Raw genomic sequence first — 22,097 nt, 5'->3', positions numbered from 1 at the left:
TTTAAAGACGCTGGTTGGCTCCTATTCATGAATAAAAACTGTGGCCCGTAATCTCGGCCGACACACACACACACACACACACACACACACACACACACACACACACACACACACACACACACACACACACACACAGAGGAAGCCTGGAACATTCAATATCAGTGGTGATGGAAGTATAATAGAAGTCTTTATTTTTCAGGCTGATTAATGGCAAGGTTTAAAACATTTTCTGTCATGTTTTTAAAGGGAGAACTCGGTGTAACTGTTTTCTTTTAAGGCTCATTTGCTTTAGACTTCACTAAGACAGAAAAAAAACCCTTTCTGACTTTCAACAATATACTATGATATACAGGTCTAAAAAATAAAAGCTTTTGGTTTAACAAACAGTTTTTTCTGTATAAAATGTACAATTAACAACAAAACTGGTAATACAAAACTAGTGTATTTACACATAATAGTCAGAGATCTACATAACCATATTCTGTTCTGTGTAATGATATTTGAGTCCCTATCCAGGCAACTTCACAGGTAAGTAACTACTTCATGTGAAATACAGACAAACAAGACCTGTTGTGTCTCTTCATTTTCTCTTACTCTCACCACGTCTTCACTTTTTTCAAACCATTCCTAAATGGACCACATGAAGCATCCCGGGGTCGTCATCGTCCTGAGAGAGAACAAACAGAAATGTTACATATTATAAACCTGAACAGTGTGTGAATATTAAGCCAGCTGGTCGACAGTGCATAGAGCTTTTAGAGGCCTCCTATTCACCAGTTGAAACTCTCTTGAAGCCTTCAGCTAATGACTACGTTCATTGTTGATTAATCTCATTTTATTGATTTTATTGATTATTGATGATTGATTTAATTGTTTAGTTTATCAAAAAGCAGTGAAAACACCTGTCTCAACTTCCCAGAGCCAAAGCTAATATCCCTATTGCTAAAATTGCTTGTTTTATCCAACAAATAGTTCAAGACTAAGAAATATCTCTTTTTTTTTTTTATCGTATGATAAAAATACACAATAAATCCTCAAATTTGAGAAGCTGGAACTAGAAATTTTGGAGAAGTGATGATGAATCCTTTGTCAAAATAATGGCTCTACACTGCATACTGTAGTACACTATAATATCCTGTAAAACACTATGATGCAGAATAGATCCTTTAATTCTAATTAACATTTTATTCAACCACCACATTTAGCGTTGTGTAAGCAGTACATAAACATTTAATACATGTTTATAACACACTATAATCTAATTATAAGCATATTAATGTGTTTGCAACAACTACAATTCCTTCTGTGCGCACTCATAAGTGGAGGCTTGTGTATAAACAGATAATGAATGACAATATACACTCAGTGGCCACTTTATTAGGTACACCTGCACAGTCTAATGCAATCCAATACAACAGCTCTGCCATAAAGTCTACCTTTATGATACCTATAATCATTACATGATTATGATGACAAACATCATAGATAAATATACACTTTAAATGTTTTTATAGTTGCTAATAACTACATTAGTGTGGTATAAACCATTAATAAATGTTTATGTAATGCTTGTAAATACTAAATAGGGTATTTAAGGAAAGTGTTACCATAATATTGTGCGAGATAATTTAGTTTTTTTCTAGTTTTCCACTGTTATAACTCCGCCACAACAATATTACACTTGATTGTATTTCTGTCTGATCCACAGAGAGACGTGATACAGCCTTCTGTCAACAGAAATAAAATAAAAAATCAATTTGCGGTCAATCAACTCACATTCATGTTGTCTCTGTCACCTTCAGTGCTTCCTGCAGAACAAACTGGAATGACAGGAGATGTTTGAGGATGTTAGACATCCCTGTAAACCAGCCGTGACACTTTAAACAAGTACAACCACCAAACATTAGACATGCATAATCACACACAGCAGCCCTACAGCACATAAACACAGAAACACACACACACACACACACAGCTGAATGCCTGAACAGGTTACATGCTCACTCAGTGGGTCGGACATGTCGCCTTTTCTGGGTTTTAACGAACGTAAACCGTTGTCACTCATGGCGATCTCTCTTGCTCTGAGCCCTGCGTTAATAAGGTTCTGATTGACATTAAAACCCCGGCGTGCCTTATACTGATATTTAAAAAGCTGATGCAAATTCCTCCCCAATAGCCTACAGTACGGATTATCAAATGACAGAGCGATTTGATAGCGAGACAATTGCTAATCACCCGAAAATGGAATTATTAAAATGGAGAGAGCAAGAAGGAGGAGAGGAGGAAGTGAAGAAGATGAAGGAACAGTGATGTTTTCTTAATGGGTGTTTTTCCTAAATGACCCGTTAGTCATCCCAGACATCTGAGACCAGCAGAGGAGAGCACTCAGGCTACGTTTAGAGAATAAAACAAGCTGAATGTCACTGGAGAATTGCTGCAGGGCTTAAAACGTGACCTGAAACCAACATGTTGAACATGGTGAGTTTTAATATAATGGGCTGACTCTCTCTCTGTCGACTGTTACTGATGGCTGGACGAAGATGCCTACTAGTTTAGGTAGTTTGGGGAGAATTAAGAGCAAAAGGTGGAGCTGGTTTTGCTTATAGTCAAATGGAAAGGAAGTATGTCCAGTTGGGGCGAGTGCGAATGTTTAAAGTTGGATTTTTGAGAGGAAATGAACTTGTATGACCATTGTGTCTTTTTTAACGTTCGTCTTCTGGCACGCTGCAAGGTTACCACCAAAGGCCCACTGTTTCCTACCAAGTCAAATCTTTCAGATTTTTAAATGAATGAATATATAAATATGGCTCTACGACACTTATTGCTGAATATGCTATACACAATGACAACAACAAGGTGTGAAAGACATTTTTCATGCAAAAGTGACTTCTTTAAAAAAGTAGAAAACTACTTTCTATAACATTGCTTAACTTGTGATGGACAGGATAAAAACTGATTCAGTGGAACAAAATTTATTGTCTTTCTTATCCCATGTGTTCTTCATCCTTTACAAAAACTGGTGCCCACATTACCCACAATGCCGCTCGACCACCAACAGTTCAGTAAGAGATGTGGGCGTGTTAAGCTAGCAGCGGCTAGTGTAGCCTTGAGCCTCAAACGGTGATGAGGAGCCGGCTACAGAGGTGTGGTGAGCTCGTCTTTCTAACTAGCCAGACTATTTTCATTTTCAAACTCGTCAGCCTCAATGCTAACTCAAGTGACATCACTTGTGGACATTTGCAGCTCCCTCTGGAAACACTGAAGGTTTTATAATCAGATGAAAAGAGACCTAATGTTTTGGCTCGTGATTTACTTCAAGGACATGTGAAGTTTGACCAATAAACCTCTTCATTTCTCTTGTTTATCAGATTGCTCTACAGATCGCAGAGAAGCAGCGGCCATTAATCTTCAGGTTAAATGCTGCTTATCTATATTCCTGTGATTCTTTAACCCAGAAAGGTTAAGCTCCAGCATTAGATAACTCTTCACAGGCATAACACAGGTGCTTCAAGTACGACAGACAGACAGACAGACAGACAGACAGACAAACCTGTTTGTCTCAGTGTCCTGAACACGTCTGGGCTCACGGTCACACGTATGCTCTCTGCCTGTGGTCTCCTCTGATTGGCTCCTCCATCAGCACTGAGGGACAAAAAGAAAACTGAGAACCATCTGTTGCAATTTGTTTAATGATTAACGGTTAAAATATATCCAAAAACACCAAAAATTAACATTATATATATTTCATAGAGGTGCATTTGCCCATAAATCTGCTTTTCTTTTGCCAATCCATAACAAATGTTATCTCAAGACGCTTCAAGCTGCTTCCATAAAAGAGCAGCTCTAGACCAAACTCTTTTACAAAGAGAGTCCCAACGATTCAAGAATTCAAAAGTAAGGATTCAAGAATGGCGAGGAAAAACTCCCCTTTAACAGGAAGAAACCTCAGTCAGTCCCTGGCTCAGAGGTTGGCGGCTTTCTGTCGGGGTCCATGTTGGGGTGTGGGTACCTTAGTTAGTGATTCCCTTAATATGTTTAGACAACATGTGTGGGGATTTCTTTCTGTGCTGTCCACTGTGTGTTGTGGCAAAGAAACACAGGGATAACAAAGTACTTTCCATTTAAGTCAAACCTCAAAATGCAGAAAACTCTTCTCATCTCATTTTTTCAGATGCATGCAGTGTATATATTCACACTCTCATGTCTATTGTGCCTTCTGAGCTGACTTCTCCTTCAGTTTTGTGGGAGTGATAATAATATCTCCATCCAGGTTCTGCCCCTACAAACACTTCAGAGACAACCTAATTAAAATGATACTATGGAATTCAATATTTATAAGGTTATTCTCGGTCATGTGAGACAGATTTCTTTCTCATATTCTCACCTCCATCATATGTGGCAATGGACATCACTGACAGGCAGATATCTGATCTTCATTGATCTGAACTCATAACTTTGATATGAACCACTGCAGAGGTGTAGTGGCTCTGTTTGGGGCTTCAGCATCAGTTTTGTTAATCTGTCCTCTCACCAGCAAATGCAGCGAGATACTGAACCATTTCCCAGACATGAATATCAAATAAATTTTAAGAAAGTGAAAATCAATTTGTCAAATCTCTGCATTTCTCCTGACTTGTGTTACATTAATTTTGGCCTCCGCTAAGCAAAAATAGAAATGGCCTGTGTTCTCCTAACTGTGCTGACAGAGGAGTTTGTGATGAGCGAGAGAGGCCAGCAGCCATCAAAGGAACATTGGGAAGCTTCCCAGATTCCCGTCTCGTTCTCTCTCACTTCTCCGAGCACACAGTCGGATTTGGGGAACGCGGGAATCGGCGAGGAGCCCCCAAACTGCCATTGTGCTCGCCTGCCTCTCTCTTTCTGCTCTTTTCTCAGCGAGCCAAACGGGAGAACGCCCGCGCTACAATGCCTCCCCTACTCCATCTCAGCTAAGCTGTCATTGGCTTCACATGAGAAACAATGAAACTTCATCGGAGACCAGATTACAAAAAAAAGGGGGGGGGTTCAATATAAAAAATTGTTCTAAAGGAGGGGGGAAATTGTGGAATAAAAAAGGCAGAGGTTTTTGTCTCTTTCTCTCTGTGGCTATTATCTTTTGGGAGGTTTGAGGATCTGCTTTCTTAGCCTCTGTCAGCAGTGCAAGGGAAGACCTGGGGTAGTACGACCGGGCTTTTGGCTGCCAAATTGCCCTAACCCTCTTTACCACTCTTTTTTTTTTTCTCCCCTTGTTCCTTTTACTGTTTTTAAAAAGAGCTTAGGACAGAGCATCTCTCTCTGTCTCTTCCCTTCTCTCTCTCTGGACCCAGCTTGTTTAAATTGGCTGATAGGAAGGGATTTGGGATGGATGGAGGGGGCTTAGAGAAACGCAGAGTGGAGGGGTTGGAGGTGGAGGGGTGTAGAGAGTCATCACTGTTACAGTCAAACAGCCATGAAAAGCCTATGAGGATGAAAAGAACAAGAGCGCCTTTTTATCTAATGCACACAAATCCCATATAAATACTCCAATATGTTAGTTGGGGTATGACAAGGAATGCCCCACCATCACTTCCTCCCACCACCCCATCCCACAATAATAGAGACGTGGATAGCTATATTTGTATGTATCTGTTTGTGCATGTGTGTGCGAGAGAAAGAGACGGACAAAGACAGGGATGCTTTCAGTGTGTCTTTAGTCACACTGTTTCAACACGTCATTCATGTAGACGAGTGTATTAAACAATCACTCTGAAACAGTGAGTTTCGTCTGCACTCCGGAGACTGAACCATGGTGAAAATGGACTCCGGTGGAGTTTTAAATGTGGCTCCGGGTTCAGCGTTGGGATCGCTGCGAGCGTAAGACCCGGAACTGATGTGGCTTTGACATTTGAAATGTCACAGGGAATGAAGGCTTTTAGGCTGCAGCTGGGTCATTTGGCCACAGACGCTCTCATGCAATTCACATACAGACAATAGTGAATCACTGTGGGAGAGGATATGACATATACAACTGAGAGTAAAAAAGTGAACCATCTGCACACAAAATCTGTCCCGGGCTTTAGCTATAACAAGTTGAACCCAATATTGACTTCGGCAATATTCAATATTTTCATAACAACAAAGAAAACAGTGCAGCTCCTCTCTGCTTAAAGAGTTTCAGCTTTTTGTTTATCTGTTTAGGACCACAGGTTAGCACATAGCACCCTAAAACCCATTGTGCAATACCTGCTGAGCACCATACAGCAGACACACACAGTTAGTGACTCGCTGGTGAACACAGTGGAGCATTCAGCAGCTTAAGAGCCACATATTTCCCTCAGGAATTGGTACAGACCAAAAACAGAGCTAAAAGAGAGAAGGAGAAGGACTTTCATCATCAGGTGGACACAAACAAATAAATTGTAATGTCGTTCTGTAACTGCTGGTTGTCCGAATCAACAAGTGTTTACTGAACAGGTCACATCAGCCTGATGAAATGTCAGTGTTTGGTTTACATCTCGTTTTCGTTCAGTTATTGATTGAAAACAGACACACTGATCTGTAGAAAGCTTAAACAAACACACACAAAGTACATGTAACTCACTGAGTTATGCGAGTGCTGGGGTATGAAGGTCCTGCTGCACCCTGGTTCCTTTCCACCTGTCCGTCCCTGAGACTGGAACCGGACAACACATTGTTTCTGCCTCTCAGAGGATCTTCTAGGGGACACACACACACACACACACACACACACACACACACACACACACACACACACACACACACACACACACACACACACACACACACACACACACACACACACACACACACACACACACACACACACACACACACACACACACACACAGGGATAAGGATGAGCAACAGTTTTCTTTTACCTGAGAATAGAACAGAAGCACAACCCAGTTTGTTCTAATATCATCACTATTTGCTATTAAACTGATTGGCTGCACATGATGATTTAGGTGTGTCTATTATACAGAGAACTTATTCTAACAAGTATTTTGTGTTTCATGTTTCATGTTCGTAATCTGACATGATCTTTTCCTGTTGGTAAGTGTAAATAAAAGCAAATAAAATCATCAGTCATTCATCATCCATCTCTATATTGCATGTTCCACATTATTTACCTGACAGAGCCGGATGATGATTTCTGAGAGATTAAAATAATAGCCCATTACATTTATTGGCAGTGATTAGTAGCTAGTGTGGATATTTTCTCAGATTTCTGTCAAAAGTATGATCTTTTTACAAGTGTAAGGTTTTGCTAATTTGGACGTTACGCCTCCACAGTCTTGTTTCTGATAAACATGTCATGCTAGTAAAGCTTCTGAATGAGACGAGAAGTCGAGAAGTAATGGAAGTTGTGTGAGCATAGCAACCAACAGAGCTGAGAGGGGAAGAGAAACAAACGCTGCTTTCCATCAACAAACAGCGGAGCTAACAGGGTTTTACCATAACGACCAAGAAAGGACAGAGAGGAGGAGGAGAAGTGGATCTTCAGATAAAGCTCTTGTCTCTGTGCCCATTGAAAGGCCCTGCAGCCACAGCAGTCTTTGTGAGGGGGAGACAGAACGATCAGGCAACCAACTTGGCTTCTCCTCTTGGCAAAACGCTACTCCACGGAAAAAGAGATAGAGACGAAGAGAAAGAGGCCTTCCCTCGCACTTATTCGCTACTCTGCCTCTCACAAAGCCGTATCTATCCAAATCAACACACTTGTCAGCCAGACAGCTATAAGCGATTTCCAATGCTGTTATGAAAGGGAGCATTTCTAAGCTGAAATGCGTGTGCTCCATTGTATGTTTACGTGTATGTGTGAGTGAACAAGCGAAGGCAGATTCTCTGTACACCAGGATTTACAATGGATGCACATAAAGATGAGAAGAGATGCATAGAAATAAGGTGCCTCTGCCCAATCTGATTCCAAGACTCCAAGACTGACGCTGGTGCATCTCAAAAGACATCCACCTTAAAAGAATCACCCGATCTGGTATATCTGGTATTATCTGAACAATAGCACACAATGTGTTCTTCTTTCCACTATAAATCAAGTCCTTTCTATGATTTTCTTAAAGTGAAATGAAGTAATCGAGGGTGGTGATAGGCCCAGGACAGCTGATCTCACTCATGCTCCTCAAGAAAAGCACAGCTGGTTGGTTATCTGTGTTACCACACAGTTAGTTAAACTCAATTAGCTAGCATAAAGACTAGAAACAGGGGGGAACACCTAGCCTTACTCTGTCCACCTTTAAAGGAGACATATTATGCAAATTCTCAGGTTCATACTCTTATATGGGGGGTCCTACTCCAATATGTTTACAAGTTATAATGTTCAAAAATCACGTTATTTGTCTCATATGGTCCTTTAAGCCTCTTTCTGAGCACTCTGGTTTAGCTCCGGTCTCTTTATGGCCCCCCTCCAGAGGAGACCAATCTGCTATGATTGGTCAACTGCCCAGAGACAAACAAGCACCGCCCACCAGCCTCTACATCAGCTCTGCAGTCTCCAGAGCACAGTCTCCGCTCCGATGGGGATCCACATTAGCCGAACAGCATGTTAACACCAAGTTCAACTGATTAACCTGCACGACATACAGCTAAAGTCTGAAGTTGCGTCATGGACAGCTGGTATTGATCCACCTTGAGCTCATATTTTTTACAGACCTCGTTAAAAAGTTGTTTTGAGGACATTACCATCACAGGTTCATCCAAAATAAAGTAAATCTGCTGGGTCTTCACTTCCTCAGATGGTGGGAGGACATGAGGACACAGATGCCGTGTGGGTTTTTTCAGCCAACAACAGCACAATCGGTGTGCTTTGCTTGTAACTTTGACATCTTATTATCCAGAGCTAGCGTTAGCCCCATAACAATGGTGGACAGCAAGTTGGAGTCAGGTTCTCAATGGGCGGGCCTGCCGACTTACTGAAGGGCTGATGGAGGTCATAAGTGACGTCATAAGCAGGACTAAATCTAAATGGAGCATTAGGGTTGTTTGAGGTTTGAAGGTCTCCAAGTTTACTGGGGGCACATATTTATGTTGAAAAGTGGATTTTGCATATGTTCACCTTTAAAAATCAGCAATTAAGATATTATATCTCATCTGTTAATTTGTACAAAGACTGGAGTGTGAAAATGGCAGTGGCTGCTGCTTCTTTTCACTGACTTACTGGAAAACTGTAAGCTGGATAAATCAAATGATGCACGTTTTCCTCTTTCACAGCTACTACCGTCAAGCTGCCTTTGAGCAACTTAAACCCCCAACTGCCTCAGCAGAGGAGTTTATTAGTGCTGAAGTGTCAAACTGTGTGAACATGAAGCAGTAATCCACCCATTACCCCAACCAAACCTTTTGGTTGCTCCAACTCCTGTCAGTCAGCAGGTTTGAAACTGAAAATGCAAACAATCAGTAAACGGAACGAGTTAAGGTACAAGTGTTACAGAGACAGCCATGCCAAAACGTCTCAGAACAACCTCTGTGCATGTTCCCCTCTCCTGCAGCCCAAAGAAGCCTGTTTCAGCCTTTAAGCAGGGGATCAAACTGAGCTTTGTCAACATTTTCTTGTGACGGTTGCAAAGTAATTACCTTACATTACAATATAATTACTCTGCATTTTAAATAAGCTTTCAGTGCTGTCACAGTCTTATAATACTGCAAGCAAATTCAGTTTAACATACCGGTGAAAAATATCTCTACATCTACGTTAAGAGTGTAGAATTTACAGTGTGGTTAAGTTTGTGTGTGTGCATGTGCAGTAAATGCCAGTTAAGTGCCGTATTTGCCTTTGTAACAAGAAGTTGACCTGATACAGGCCATTCACTGTTTGTATAAGAAAACAGCAGGATGTGTCACGTCTCTGTTCCCTCACTGTAGGGAACACCTGCTTTACATGAACAAAACAGTCTGCTTTCAGATGTTCTGTTCAAGCCAGATTCAGTATGACCTGCCTCCCATGTCACACCCAACTGCACACATACTGTACACATATTTACACAAACACATATGTCTCCCAGGGCCATTTTGAATTTGATCTGTAGTGTGTGACTGACTGAGAACAAACAAATTTCAGACTTGTGTGTGTTCAAATGGAAAATTTGTCTCTAGCTACAATGTGAGAACTTGACACAAGTCTGTGTTTAGTGACTTTATGTTTTCAAATCATAGACTGTATATACATTTGACAAGGACTGCCACGTTACAAAATACAGGTATGAGTTGTAAATGTTAGTTGTGCTTTGACAGCAGGTATCATTCAGATTAAATCATGTGATAATAACAATATAATCCTGACACTGACTGAAACAGATATTAGACAAATATTAGTTTTTTGTTCTGCTTTCAGGAGACAAGTTTAATAAGCCGCTGTAATTGTTTTGATAATGGAATTCATTATTCATTATTTTACAATTTTTACTAAATATTTTCTGTAATTAAAAACAACAATATCATCATTTGCTTACATTATCACTGTGGAACAAAACTAAGTCACTAATTGAAAATTCACATTTGCAAACAGTGGCAGAGAACCCCAGCCTAGGGGTCGGCCCCTCCAAAGATAAATGTGAGGGGTCATGAGATGATTAATGGGAGAGGAGGAAATAACAAATTCTGTGTACTACTTTGTATTAGCCTCGCAACCCTGAAGGATAAGCGGTATAGGCAATGGATAGATAGTATGTATTATATTTTTTCTTTAATATTTGCTTTTTTGTGACACTGTAGATAATTTTGCCGTTTTGGCCCTCAAATAGTCCATTTATGAGGTTTATAGGAGAATCTCTCTGTGGTGGAACTACTAACGACTCATAGACATTTGAAACGTGATGTGCTGCTCCAAGTGCTTTTTATGAGAATTCACAAAGGGAAACCGGTGGTTAGTCAGTCTATTCCCGTTTTATGAGCATTTGTATTCTAATTATAAACGTATGCTAACCAGAAAAGACAAAACAGTACATGCACGTGTGTGTGTTCTTGGGGGCCAGAGCTGATCCACTGGTGTGTGACGGCCATGTCAGGGGCTGTGTATATATGTGTGCGTATATGTATGTATGGGTGTGTGTGTGTGTGTGTGTGTGTGTGTGTGCGAATGTAAAGCGAGCCCCCTCTGCTTGAAGCGAGTCACTTATTATTGATGACCTGGCTTTTTTTCTCTGTTAATATGGTCTGCCTGGTTGCATGAACGTTGACACACAATTGTACAGGACACACACACACACACACACACCAACTGATGTACACACACTGAAACACACGGGCACTTAAGAGGGAGTGATCTGTTAAACCATCATCACTGCTGATGGTGACATGGATATCCTCCTCTTGAGTGTATCCAAACACACTTTCAGTCAAACTATCTACCATGTAACAGGCTGTTGGCTAATGTTTGGCTGTGTGTGTGTGTGTGTGTGTGTGTGTGTGGGTGTGTGTGTGTGTGTGTGAGAGAGAGAGATAAACATATCTTTTTTTAGTTTAGTTTTTAATTTTTTTAGCATTTGGACATCTTTTAGACCTGAAAAAGGCCTTTAAAACTATAATACACAAGATGACAAGATGACTGAAGCTGCTAACTTCATTTTCCTCAAATATCTAAATGTTCTGCAGTGGTTTGTTAGGTTGTGTATGTAGACTTACCATGAAAAAAAGGCTAAACTAGTAGTTTAGCCTTTTGCTAACCGTAGCCAAAGCCTGTGGCTAATTCCAGTTCACGTTTAGCCATTTACAGTCTTGAATCACAATATATCATCTTAAGGGGCTTTACAAGTCCACACGTTTGCAATGAAAACTGAAAAGAATTGTAACCGAATTGCCATTTTACAGTATAACGGCAAGAATGCACGGTTAAGCCACTTCCACATTGGCTTCACTTTTCAGACCTAGAAGTTAGGTCCATTTGGACACAGTAAGTTTCTTGTGCTACTTCTCTGAAAACTGAAAACAACACTATCAGAGCGGTGAGACTGAGCAGAAACAGTAAAGTTACGGGCTGAACAGCTGAACGATCAACTGGATGTCTCTGTAATCTCTTTATAAAGCTCTGCAAAACCACGGTAAGCTGCAGATTCAGGTGAGAATTCTGTGTAGGTTCATTACTATGAGAAGTCCTTCACATTGCCACTTGATATGCTATTATTATAAAGATATTGATTGTGGCTGCATTAAAACTATGAAATCATAAGAGGTGAAAGTCAGAACTTGTATTGGAACAAATGGCTGCATAAGGTTTATATTCTTGCATCTTTTGATTTTTATTTAATTCTTTACTCATTCATATTCTTTCATTTTTCCCTTTCTTTGGTTATTTATTTGTTTCCCTGTAACCTTGTTGCTTCCCTAATTTTTATTTTATCTTTTTCTTCTCCCCCCCTTCCTTCCTCCCCTCTCTTCATGTCTTTCCTCTTTCCCTTCTGTCATTCCTAATTTTTCCTTTCTCTCCTCTGTCCCTTCCTTCCTTCTTTCTCTGCAGTGCTGTTGTCCAAGGATAGGACGTGCTGCAGGTGATGGAGGTAAATCATCGAGGACATAATTAAGAGGCTTATGAGGAGGAGTGTTCGTGTTACGCATCACATTAGGAAAAAAAAACTGCATGCAAACAGGCCTCATACTTACACAAACGCTCATTTTCATTCACAGACAAACACACAGACACTCAGCCTTAGGGGTTTGACCTTATACAGTGGAGTTAAATACCTCTCTTGCCTCATTTGGTTATGTGCGAGAACACACAATAACACACACACACACACTCAAGCACATTGCCTTCTGGTGTGTTTTAAGCGCCAATGAAGGACTCATCAGACATGTTCATCTAGTTCCCTCACAAATTTGAATGTTTTCTGCTCACCCGTTGGCCCTTGAAGCCTCTGTGAGGAATTGTGTGTGTGTGTGTGTGTGTGAGTGTGTGTGTGTGTGTGTGTGTAATCAGGAACTCGGCTTGATCCCCTCTGGTATGTGCTTTTGGGAGTGTTTGTCAAAGGGCAGCAGCACAGCCTGAAGTAATGACAAAAAAATGGGCCTTCACGAGTTTACCTCCCCTTGCTGGTTACTCCAAAAAACTTCTGAGTAATTTATTTAATCAGTCTGATGTTAAAGACTTTGTTTTTCCCAATATTATACTTTATATTGCAACATGTTTCATTCAATTTGTGGGGAAAGAAAATCTTCATCTAGAACCATCTGCATTAAAAACAAGGAATCTTAAGGTGGAACTGCAAGTTACCACTACTCTTGAAAAAGACTTGAGAGAGAATTTTTGCTGGTTGTAATTATGTAAAGGTTGATGTCACTTTTCATACACTTATTTTTCATTTTACAAACATGTAATAAAACTGTAGATGATATCGTCTTTTAAACATTTAAAACATTAATATTTCTCTGTCAAACATGATCTGATTTAATTTTCTTTTGTGTTATTAAACGAAGGTGAGAGCCTGAGAAAAGACCTGGTGTTAGATGTCAGAAAAGTGTGTCGGAGTGGGCGAGTTACTGAGATTATCAGGAGTCCACCTCTTATTTCAGATATAAGGAGGAATAACGAGTCACATCTGGTGTCTTTTTGGTTAGACATTATGATTATTTTCTTACCGCTGCCTGTGATGGCCTGGGCCTCGATTTCATTAGCTTTCCTCTTGGCCACATCCGCTAGCACCACCTCGCCCTTATCGCTGGCAACATAATGGAGGTCCTTTGAAGGTAATGCAAGAAAGAAAGAAACGTGAACGTTAATCTAAAATGAATCTAGGCTCCGATGACAATAGGGTTTTTTTTTGGATGGGTGGGGGCGGTGTTTTGGCGGGAGAAGGAAGAAACAGATGAAATGACAGAAAAAAATGAGCCGTTTGAAGCCCAACATCAGAAAGAGCACCGGTTGGATGAAATGCCGGTTCCTCCAAAAACTTTGAAATCAGCCCCCCACCCACCCTCGTCTCTTCGGTTTTGAACTAGGGAGGATGTTATCTGTCACATTTCAAAGGTGGGAGAGGAGGCGAGGAACTGTTCACCTTTCAGAAACGCTGGTATTCTCTCTTTGCGGAGAAACATATCCAGCCGAGCACATTACTATATCAGGCGGCAACAATATTGGAAACAGCGTGTATCCTCTGTATCTCTCTGTTTGAGTCTTGCAGGGCTATAAAGAGAGATAATATTGCTAAATGATGTCTGAGGGTGGCTGATTTGAAGCTCAACACCATACTATTCATTAATAACCACACTGCATCAGACAGCTGTTCCTATTTCTCTGGGCTACAAGAAAGGCTGAGGTCAGTTCATCTATTTAAATACCTGAAAAATCAATTCTCAAACTGTGGTCTTAATAAATCAGATTCAGTTCAGTTCAAATCCTGATTGTCCCATGAGGGACATGTCCAAAATTCATACTATGTGCTAATTCTAAGCAGGTTTGGAGTAAAAGAGAGAAAAGTGACCACCAATAGTTTCAAATTTCTTAGTCTGAGAAACAAGCAGGGGCAGCAGCATGATGGTGTAAACTTGTTCTTGTGCAGAAAGTTCACTAATTTGACTCTCCCAGGTGAAGTAAATAAAAAACAGCCTTGACAACAATCAACATGTTGCTCCAGTCGCCCCAGTGGAGCCCATCATTGACCAACAATAAGAGCTGAAAATGTAATGTTCAGCTCCCAGTGTGAATGTTTTGCTGTGAATGGAAAGCACAATGTTGCTGAAGGAACAAAATATGCATAATGACGTGAGAAAAATGTAAACTATACATTGTAAAACATTAACTGAGGCAGCATTTTAAATTAGAAAAGAGGGAAAAGTACAGAATTCCTGCTAAACCAACCCTCTTAAATTGATTGAACAGAGAGTGAATTCACTGCTCAGGGTTGCAGGGTTTCCTCGTGCAGGGCCTGAGGGCCCATCAAAGGGTACAGCGTGTTAAGGGAAGTCTTCCGCCTCAGCGACATCACAGGACATCAGTGCCGTGACTCAGGGCTTGCCATGGATAACCCTCAGCTGGCTAAAGCCAGCCCCCAGCTGAGCCTGCACCCGGCCCTAATACCCCCATATTGTAACCCAGCTTTTGTACCCCGAGAGGGAAAAAAAGAGGGGGGTGCTGGTTTCCAAAAGAGGTGGGGAGCAAAGAGGGATTGAGGCAGGGAAAGAGGGGGAGTAAAAGAGAATGAGAGAGAGAGAGGTGCTGAAATTGAAGAGTATGAATGGGAACAGATTGGGTAATTATAGTGTGGTGCCTGCCCTCTGTGGCGAGGAGGTAGGAGGAAATGTGAAAATGGCTGACAACAAAATGGCCTCAAAAGAACATAAATCGGCTCCCAGGACTGAGGTGGCTAATTCAGCCGCTGTGAACGAGGACATGGCCCCTCAATTAGATATGAGTGAGGCTTCCTAATTGATAACAAACAGAGCAGCGGAAGATTAGAACAGGCGAGGAGGAAAGGAGGCATTTCAGTGAAACAACAGTGAGGTGAGTGAGTGAGAGAGAAAAAGGAAAGAGCAGAGAGAGACGGTGAAGAAGACATAAAAGACGTGAAGAAGGCAAAATTCACAACAAGGGTTTTCAAGCGAGAGTGAAAAGGAGAGAGAGCAGCAGGGAGAGAGAGATTGTATGACAGACAGAACAGAACAATATGAACATTTGATGCCGGGGCGCTTTATTCCAGCTTAGCTCCTCATAATACTGTCTGAATCTGGAGAGAGGGACCCAGAGAAAGAATAAACGAATGAACAAACGTGAAATGTGAGAGAGAGAGAGACAAACTGAGAACTAAGAGAGAGAGGAGTATCAGCTCGACTAAGAAGGGATAACAATAATACTGCATATAAAACCATCAGATATTACACCTCTTATTCCCCGACGCTCAAACGCGACACTAATCTTATTTATATAAGAGCTTTAGGGGTTGCAGCGCCTGATAAAGAGGGGCGTTTTAGTGGGCCATTTTTGGCGAGCAAAGGGGGGAGGGGGGTGGACGCTAAGAGCCCGATATTGACTGATATTTGGGTTACTACCAAATAAATGAGGGATTAGGTTAACTGGCACACAGCAGCACTTTACAACACATTGATAGACGGGCTCATGTCTGTATGTTTGCAGTCTGTGGGTTACTGTCAAACAGGATCGATGGGGTGTACATAAATGAACGTTCAGTGAGGGTTTACATTCTTTTCAAGCATTACTGTTTGTGCACAGAGAAACGTATTACTAAGTAATAGAAGAACAAGGTCAAACAAAGTCAGCATGTGGACCATCTGCAGAGACTGAAAGTTTGACCTTTTTGAGTTCTGACAACGAGAAATGCAAGTGATTGGGGAAAAGTTTTAAGGAAGAAATCTTATTGCAGAATCTAATACTTCATTCATATGTAATGTTTAGAGCATCCCCAGAGCTATTTTGTTATTATTATTTATGATTTTGATATATAAATCTGCACATACATTTCTGACAATGCCTGTTAACACCTCACAGATAATGTGAAACAGCTTGTTGCATTTGGTACAGAGAGGTCGAGGTGCAAAGACTAACAGGATTAGTGTTATGGCAATAACATCAAAGTATTTCCTTGCTTAGAAAATCACACATCTTGTGGCTATAAAACAGTCTTATCCAGTACGTCTTATTGTGTCTGTAGAGATGTATTCTGTATCTGATATTACTACATTTATTGGCTGTCGTTTACTTGATTATCTGGAATCTCCTTTTTAACTTTATTTTCATTGCCTGCTTCAAAGAAAACAAGTGAACGAGTGTCATGGGCAACACAATAGGCACATATATGTTATACTGTCCAATTATTCCAGTATTTAACATATTTTTTGGAATTGTAGTCTTTACTTAAAGCAAAGGGCCATTTCTCCAGTCCATGTGTTTTATTTCATTGACAACTGCAGTCCAGTCATCCTTTGTTGGAGGATTTATCTGCAGACATTTACACATCAGTCTAAAGTGATTTTATCTGGGATTATGCTCAGGTGTAATGCAACAAAAGGGCAATTAACTCCTATTCAAAATATTTCTATCATCTTTTTGGTGAGTAAAAAACTGCAAGACATTTTTATACCACCATACTTTTGTTTAAAATGCAGCAAAGCAATGTAACGACTTTAAGTGATAATTTATAAATGTCTGAAAATCAATATGCTGGGAATAGTGGATGAGCAAGCGATGGAGGGATTTCGGACACAGTCTCTGTGTTTCTCAAGATGCATTTCTCCCTGTGTGATTTTAAAATATCAGCATCAAAAGGCAGCTCTAGAGAGAAGCTTTCTGCTCTTTGATTGTGAGGGAAGGACATCAAATCCTAATAATTACTTTAGAAGCTTTCAGGCTCCACTGTAACCCCTGGAAACATCTCATGCAAATGTCACATCATCTGCATTTAGCCAGTTAAACCCAAAAATAAGAAATATACACAAATTACAATTTAGGTATTGTTGTGTGTTTTAGGGTTGAATTTTCCTTCTGTCAGTATTTTGGTTGGACTTTGTATGTTTTTGGAAACGTGACACACGGGCACAAGCATGTAAACAAAAACACATATTCACTAATTAACATAGGCATAATCCCTGGACATGAGCACATTTGCTGAACCTGCACACACACACAGACACAGACACACACACTTATTTTCTTACACACCTGTTACCCAGAAGCCTTGTGTTTGACTAACACTTCTATCAGATAGGTGTTAAGGACTTAACGTTTTAATAATGCTAATTAGTCATCTGAGCAACAACAATGAGCTTACTGCCGAAGACGTGCGATACCTCCAGTGCTGCCAAGCCCAGCGTCAGATCAGGGAGGAAGATAGGAGGTGAACCCAACAGACACAGCTTGCCTTACTGCTAGCGTATCTAACAAGAAACAGTACAAGACCTCATTGGGGAACAAAAGAGCCGGCATCAGATTCAGCTATCACACAATTTGATTTAATTAACAAGCTACATCAAGAGCTGAAGACCAAGGAAGAAGAGGAAGAAAAAGGGGAGGGAGGTGGAAAAAAAAACTTGTCATCGGCTTGACTTGGCTGACGAATGACCTAATTGGTTACATTATCAACTCATTATCAAAGGCTAATTAGGGAGCTACAGAACAGCGCCAATTATGAAAAAAGATGCAAAAGACTCAGTAACCCCCTACTACTACCACCTCTATAGACATCCCCCAGCCTCCACCTCTGCCAGAACACCCCCCTACCACTGATTCCTCCTCCCCCTCAATTTATCCCGACACTAAAGTGTTTCATTTTAACAAAAGGTTTCTTTTTTAGACAAAAAGGCTTGGAGGGCCTCTATTGTTAGGTGGGAAACAATGGGCCTTGAAGGGGTAGGGGTCTGGTGATAGAGGGGGGTAAGTCATGCTGGGCATTTCTAGAAGAGGTGAGGGTGTGCATTTTATTAAGTCGATGGGGCGTTATTGAGTTCTGTGGGCAAGTTTGTTAGAAGTTAGAAAGAGTTTGGTGAAGATGGGGGTTGCCCTCATTAACCCCCTTCACCCCAACTCAATCAGCCAATCAGCAGGTTAAAGCAACAACACGACCTAATTAGAGCGAAGGACAGAGCAGAGGGGTGAAATGTCAACGTCCTCTTTTTCTCACTCTTTCTCTCTATCGCTCTTTTCACATGAGTTGCTGCTCTCTTGGTCGCTGAGGCAAAAAAGTGCTTGAAAACGCTTGTTGTGAGTGAGGATTTACTTTGTTAGAGATCTATGGTAAGGAGTACACTATGTGCTGTTCTATGTTGTGTTTGGTGAGCCTGATTTCCTGCCATACTGGCCACTACAAAAGGGCTCAAATGCTTTCTAAGTATGCTTCTTAAATTTATTTGTTAAAAATATAGAAGAGTAACATAGGAAAATCAATCATGTTTCAATTGATCAATTGATTCCAACCAATTCATCTTCATCATGCTATTGCTAATAACTACTACTTATGACATCATATATATTTAAAGAGCTTGGAAAGATTGTACCTGTACAGCATTAATGCTACACATTGATTTGATTAAAAAAGGAATATATTAAAAAATGCTGGCCGTCAGGTGGAGTTTTAGAGCCACAGGAGGAGGGGGTGTGAGTGAATTGGCTTCATAACTGGAGAGGCTTTGTAGTTCTGAACATCTGAACATACAGTGTGAAGAACCACTGCGCAGTGCTTCAGCTGTGGATAAAATCATGCAAACTGCACACTGTCAGGCTTTAAGATCACTTTGTCAATTGCACATCATTTCCTATTTCATATTCAGCATACACACATCTATAAGAACAAATGTTTCTTAACTATGCTCCACTAAGTTTGAGAAAGTGCTGATAATTTACATAAAGACAGGGATTTTGACATGGTAGTGTACAAGCATATAATTATATACGTTTCTCTATGGGAATAATCTCTGTGACTGGAGCATGTTTTGTTGACAGCTCAGGCTCGTTTGTCCTGATGTGGCTGACTCCATCCATCGTAGTCAGTTCAAACCCAATGCTGAGAATTATTTGCAAATACTATTCCGCTTTCATCTCCGTGCTCATCTTCTGTTTCTTTCTTTCCCTGCTCAGTCATCCTGCAACGCCTCCAAAGTGACAGAGCAAGACCTTCTTTCCTCTCTCACCTTCTCTCTCTCTCTCTTTTTTGTTTTCATATGTCATATAGCTTTCCATCTGCAGCACCACCCCCTCCACTCCTCTCCGTCTCCCCTCCCTTCCTTTGCGCTCTTTCAAGGTCCACAGGCTCGACTCCACCTTTTCAATTCGGCTTCCCAGCAGCACTACTTAGTGGGGAGGTAATTGGAACCAGTGCTATCAGTGTGATTGAGGGAGCAAGAGGAGTGTGTGTGTGTATGTGTGTGCGTGCGTGTGAGTGTGTATGGGGGTCTGTATTAATGTCTAGGGTGTTGGTGAAGCATGGAGCAAAGGGGGCCCCATGAAAAAGGGGGTCAAACACATAGAAGAGCATTTCAGCGTGTGAGTGGAAGAAAGAGCGAGTTAGAGGGAAGATGAGAGGAGAGGAAAAGGCTGAGCTGGGGCCATGGAGGTTGTGAAAAGATAGGGGCCCATACTGAGATCACACCTGCTTTCTGACATACATCACACACACACACACACACACACACTCACACACACTCACACACACTCACACACACTCACACAATTGTATAAGTCATGTGCAAATGAAAGTAACAACAGTACAACATTTAATGAACAATTAAAATAGGTTATATGGTATTAGAGACGCAGCAGCACTATTACATAAAAACGAATTGCTCCTCATGATCCATGAGTTAATATCTAAAATGTAGGTGATGCCATTCTTAACGATACCACTGGCTGTTGGAAAATGTTGCAGAGATGCTGCATGTCATTTAATGGGCCACGATGATCACAAATTGTGATATCTGCTTAGGTCTGAGAAATTGGATTGGCAGCAAACATTTCTTAACACTTTCTGTGTAATTTTTCAAAAAAAAAAAAGCAATTGAAATGGAAAAAAGGTTTCCACTCACCATGAATAAATCTCTGTCCTCTAAATCTACAGCGAGGAGGAAGGCCTTCTCAAAGCGCTGGTATCTGCAGAGAAAGTGAAAGCAGTTAAAGTGCAGAGCGGAAGAGTGGAACAAAAAACAACTAACAATCTAAAAATGCATATTTTGTGTGAAAACGTATCAATAGAAAGGTGAGTAGTAGTACTCTTCCTTCAGTCTACAAATAGACTCACACCTCGATCAACACACATCCACATATGCGTCTGCAAACAAAACTGTCAATAATTGAACTGAGAGTAGCGAGTCCTCTTCCTATTATCCAGAATTAAAGCTGGGGGAGAGAGAGCTGCATCTCCCAGCACAAAACACCTCAACTTTCCCTGTCTAGAGCCAACATGAAACAAACAAACACAAGCAGAGGGAGGAGGTGTGGGGGGCTTCCTTCATTTGATGTCGATGGAGAGAAAAAGAATGGAGGTAGGTGATAAGAGAGGAGAGGAGGAGGGATGCCAAACACCGCTCCGGCTCTGCCACAGAAGAAGAGAAAGAAAGAGAGAGGAAACAGGAGGTAATTGCAGGATGGAGAGCAGTAAGCAGCAGTATGTGGGAACAACAGGGTCTATTTCAGTCAAACAGGCATTTCAAAAGGCTCTCATGGCAGAAGGGAAAATGAAACAACAGTCTAAACAGGTGCATGTGAGGTGCTTTGCCTTATGAATGACTCAAAGCTGCATTAGTGTGTGTGAGATGAAATTCAAAAGCGATTTCCTTTTTAGAATTTTTAAAATAGCAATAGTGAGCAGCAAATAAGCAGTATTAAATTGTATCTTCAATGGATGCTATTTTCTAAAAAAAATAATTTGTTAAAAATATAGAAGAGTAACATAGGAAAATCATGTTTCAATTGATCAATTGATTGTGTTCCATTGGATGCTATTTCCTAAAAAGACCTTTTTTGGACAGTGTTTGTTATTGTGATTCTGAACCCTATGATGATAAACTAAAATACTCTGCTAATGCCTTAAGAATAGTTTGAAAGCTGCTGCCTTCGGTCATGTAACTCTGCATAAACAAATTTACAATCACTGATCAGATGTCTTATGAGGACAGATGTCATTTTACTTTTTGATTTATATTTTAATGACTGATCTGTAACCTGATGAAGGAACATACTGTCGATGTACTTAAATGCATTTAGCTCCAAGACTGCTCAAATACAGCTGACGTTGACCTTTGACCCGCACCTCACTGAAAAGTTATGCTAAACAAATTTCTCTCAGAACATCAAATTAGAACCAAAGCAACAGCACGGAGTAGGTGGCGTTACCTGAGGAGGTGGTGAAAAAAGCGGCGGGCGTACTTGCTGACTGGCTCCCTGTACTCAAGTATCACCATATCAGAGAGAGGGGCAGGTGGGGCATAAAACACACCCAGGGCTGCTTCTAGTTGGGCTACAGACCAAACAGAAACACACACACACACACATACACACACAGTAACATGAAATGAATGAATAAATAAATGAATGAATAGAAGTAACATTCACAGTGTTTTTGTAAATATATCAGCAAACAGTTTTGCCTAGCAGTGAAATACAGAAAAGTTTTCCATTTCTATTTTTAAGGATTATGTAACTAGCAGTTAAATCC

General features: G+C 40.8%; 1 protein-coding gene across 1 annotated transcript in view; it reads right to left on the bottom strand.

Annotated features, from left to right (window-relative positions):
* Nucleotides 1–220: 220 nt before the first annotated feature.
* The window catches only part of wdpcp (WD repeat containing planar cell polarity effector), a 59,491-nt gene continuing 37,614 nt past the window's right edge, over nt 221–22,097 (bottom strand). Inside the window, exons 13-19 of the mRNA XM_070841201.1 lie at nt 21,776–21,899; nt 20,470–20,533; nt 13,582–13,681; nt 6,578–6,692; nt 3,551–3,642; nt 1,777–1,820; nt 221–667 (exon numbers count right to left, since the gene is read on the bottom strand). Of these exons, the coding sequence (XP_070697302.1) occupies nt 617–667; nt 1,777–1,820; nt 3,551–3,642; nt 6,578–6,692; nt 13,582–13,681; nt 20,470–20,533; nt 21,776–21,899 (590 nt within the window). The 3' untranslated portion in view covers nt 221–616. The remainder of the gene's footprint in view (nt 668–1,776; nt 1,821–3,550; nt 3,643–6,577; nt 6,693–13,581; nt 13,682–20,469; nt 20,534–21,775; nt 21,900–22,097) is intronic.

This window comes from Pempheris klunzingeri, chromosome 12 (genome assembly GCF_042242105.1).
Source record: "Pempheris klunzingeri isolate RE-2024b chromosome 12, fPemKlu1.hap1, whole genome shotgun sequence".
Classification (NCBI taxonomy): Eukaryota; Metazoa; Chordata; class Actinopteri; order Acropomatiformes; family Pempheridae; genus Pempheris; species Pempheris klunzingeri.
Note: the sequence above shows the minus strand (reverse complement) of the source record. Positions and strands in the feature narration are given on the sequence as shown.